General features: G+C 43.3%; 1 protein-coding gene across 1 annotated transcript in view; it reads left to right on the top strand.

Annotated features, from left to right (window-relative positions):
• Nucleotides 1-1,803, top strand: part of PLIN2 (perilipin 2) — a 16,951-nt gene that overhangs the window by 7,752 nt on the left and 7,396 nt on the right. Inside the window, exons 5-6 of the mRNA XM_011992668.1 lie at nt 341-626; nt 1,671-1,801. Coding sequence (XP_011848058.1) covers nt 341-626; nt 1,671-1,801 — 417 coding nt within the window. The remainder of the gene's footprint in view (nt 1-340; nt 627-1,670; nt 1,802-1,803) is intronic.

Raw genomic sequence — 1,803 nt, 5'->3', positions numbered from 1 at the left:
TTTTTTTTTTTTTTTTGAGACAGGGTCTTGCTCTGTCACCCAGGCTGAGTGCAGTGGCACAATCATGGCTCACTGCAGCCTTGGCAAACAGACAGATTTCATATCTGTTTACTTCATTTGCTCCTCCAGCAATTCCCAAGGATTGGCAGGTAGGGCAGATATACTTGATAGGGAAATTCAGGCTCATCAACTCTTAGTGACTTGCCCAAGACCTAAAGCTAGAGTGAGAGGACTAGATTCCTTCTTTAACTCTTCACCTGTGCTGCCTTAGCTAAGACCTTGAGTATGTCCTTGTGCTCATGTTTCTCACCAGCCAAGGGATCCGCTTTTCTACTTATAGATTGTTGCCAATGCCAAAGGTGCTGTGACTGGGGCAAAAGATGCTGTGACGACTACCGTGACTGGGGCCAAGGATTCTGTGGCCAGCACGATCACAGGGGTGATGGACAAGACCAAAGGGGCAGTGACTGGCAGTATGGAGAAGACCAAGTCTGTGGTCAGTGGCAGCATTAACACAGTACTGGGGAGTCGGATGATGCAGCTCGTGAACAGTGGCGTAGAAAATGCACTCACCAAATCAGAGCTGTTGGTAGAACAGTACCTCCCTCTCACTGAGGAAGAACTAGGTAACTGGAATTTTATCTTCAAATACTGTTTTATATTAAATCTTTTTTAAACGGCTTCACTGACATACACTCCTATCTTTAGTCTAAATTTACACAGTTGTGCAAGCATCACCGCAATACAGTTTTAGAATACTTCTGCTACCCCAAAAGATCCTCATGCCTGTTTGCAGTCAATCCTTTTTAATTTAATTTAATTTTATAGAGATGGGATCTCACTATGTTACACAGGCTGATCTCGAACTCCTGGGTTCAAACGATCCACCTGCCTTGACTTCCCAAAGTGTTGGGATTACAGATGTGAGCAACCACTAATCTTTTTGCCTTTATAGATTTTCCTTCCTAAAGCAATCATAAAGTTCACATTGAATTGTACATAGTAAGTTTTCAAATTTTAGCAAAAATTGGCCTTGAAAAATATTTTCTGTAAATGGATTGTCTTTAATGGATTGCTTTATAAAATCCTCATTACAAAGAATCATCATTAGGTAGTGTGTGCCAGGTACCATGCTGCTCAAGTTCACTGTAGGCTGGGCACAATGGTGCATGCCTATAATCCCAGCACTTTGGGAGGCTGAGACAGAGGCAGATCACTTGAGTTCAGGAATTTGAGATTAGCTTGGGCAACATGACGAAACCCTAAAAAACACAAAAATTAGCTGGGCGTGGTGGCTTGTTCCTATATTCCCAGCTACTCGGGAGGCTGAGGTGAGAGGATCAGTTGAGCCTGGGAGGTTGAGGCTGCAGTGAGCCAAGATTGCGCCACTGTACTCCAGGCTGGGCAACAGAGCAAGACGCTGTTTCAAAAAAAAAAAAAGGTAGTTTAGTGGGAAAAACGTGTAGATGCATGCAGTGTGTAGCAGATACAGTAATATGTTCAGGGTAGTCAAGTCCAGCAGCAGACATGAGCAGTCTTGGAAAAATGACTACAAGATTGCTAAGTGATTGGGTAGAAGTGAGAAAGTCAAGACCCAGGTTAGAGTCCAGGCCTTATCAGTTGTCGCTGTGATCCCTTAAGTTTTTTTTATCTCTTATTTCTAACTTCAGAAAAAGAAGCAAAAAAAGTTGAAGGATTTGATCTGGTTCAGAAGCCAAGTTATTATGTTAGACTGGGATCCCTATCTACCAAGCTTCGCTCCCGTGCCTACCAGCAGGCTCTCAGCAGGGTTAAAGAAGCTAA

Source organism: Mandrillus leucophaeus, unplaced genomic scaffold (assembly GCF_000951045.1).
Source record: "Mandrillus leucophaeus isolate KB7577 unplaced genomic scaffold, Mleu.le_1.0 Scaffold415, whole genome shotgun sequence".
Taxonomy (NCBI): domain Eukaryota; kingdom Metazoa; phylum Chordata; class Mammalia; order Primates; family Cercopithecidae; genus Mandrillus; species Mandrillus leucophaeus.
This window is presented reverse-complemented; position numbering and strand designations above follow the sequence as displayed.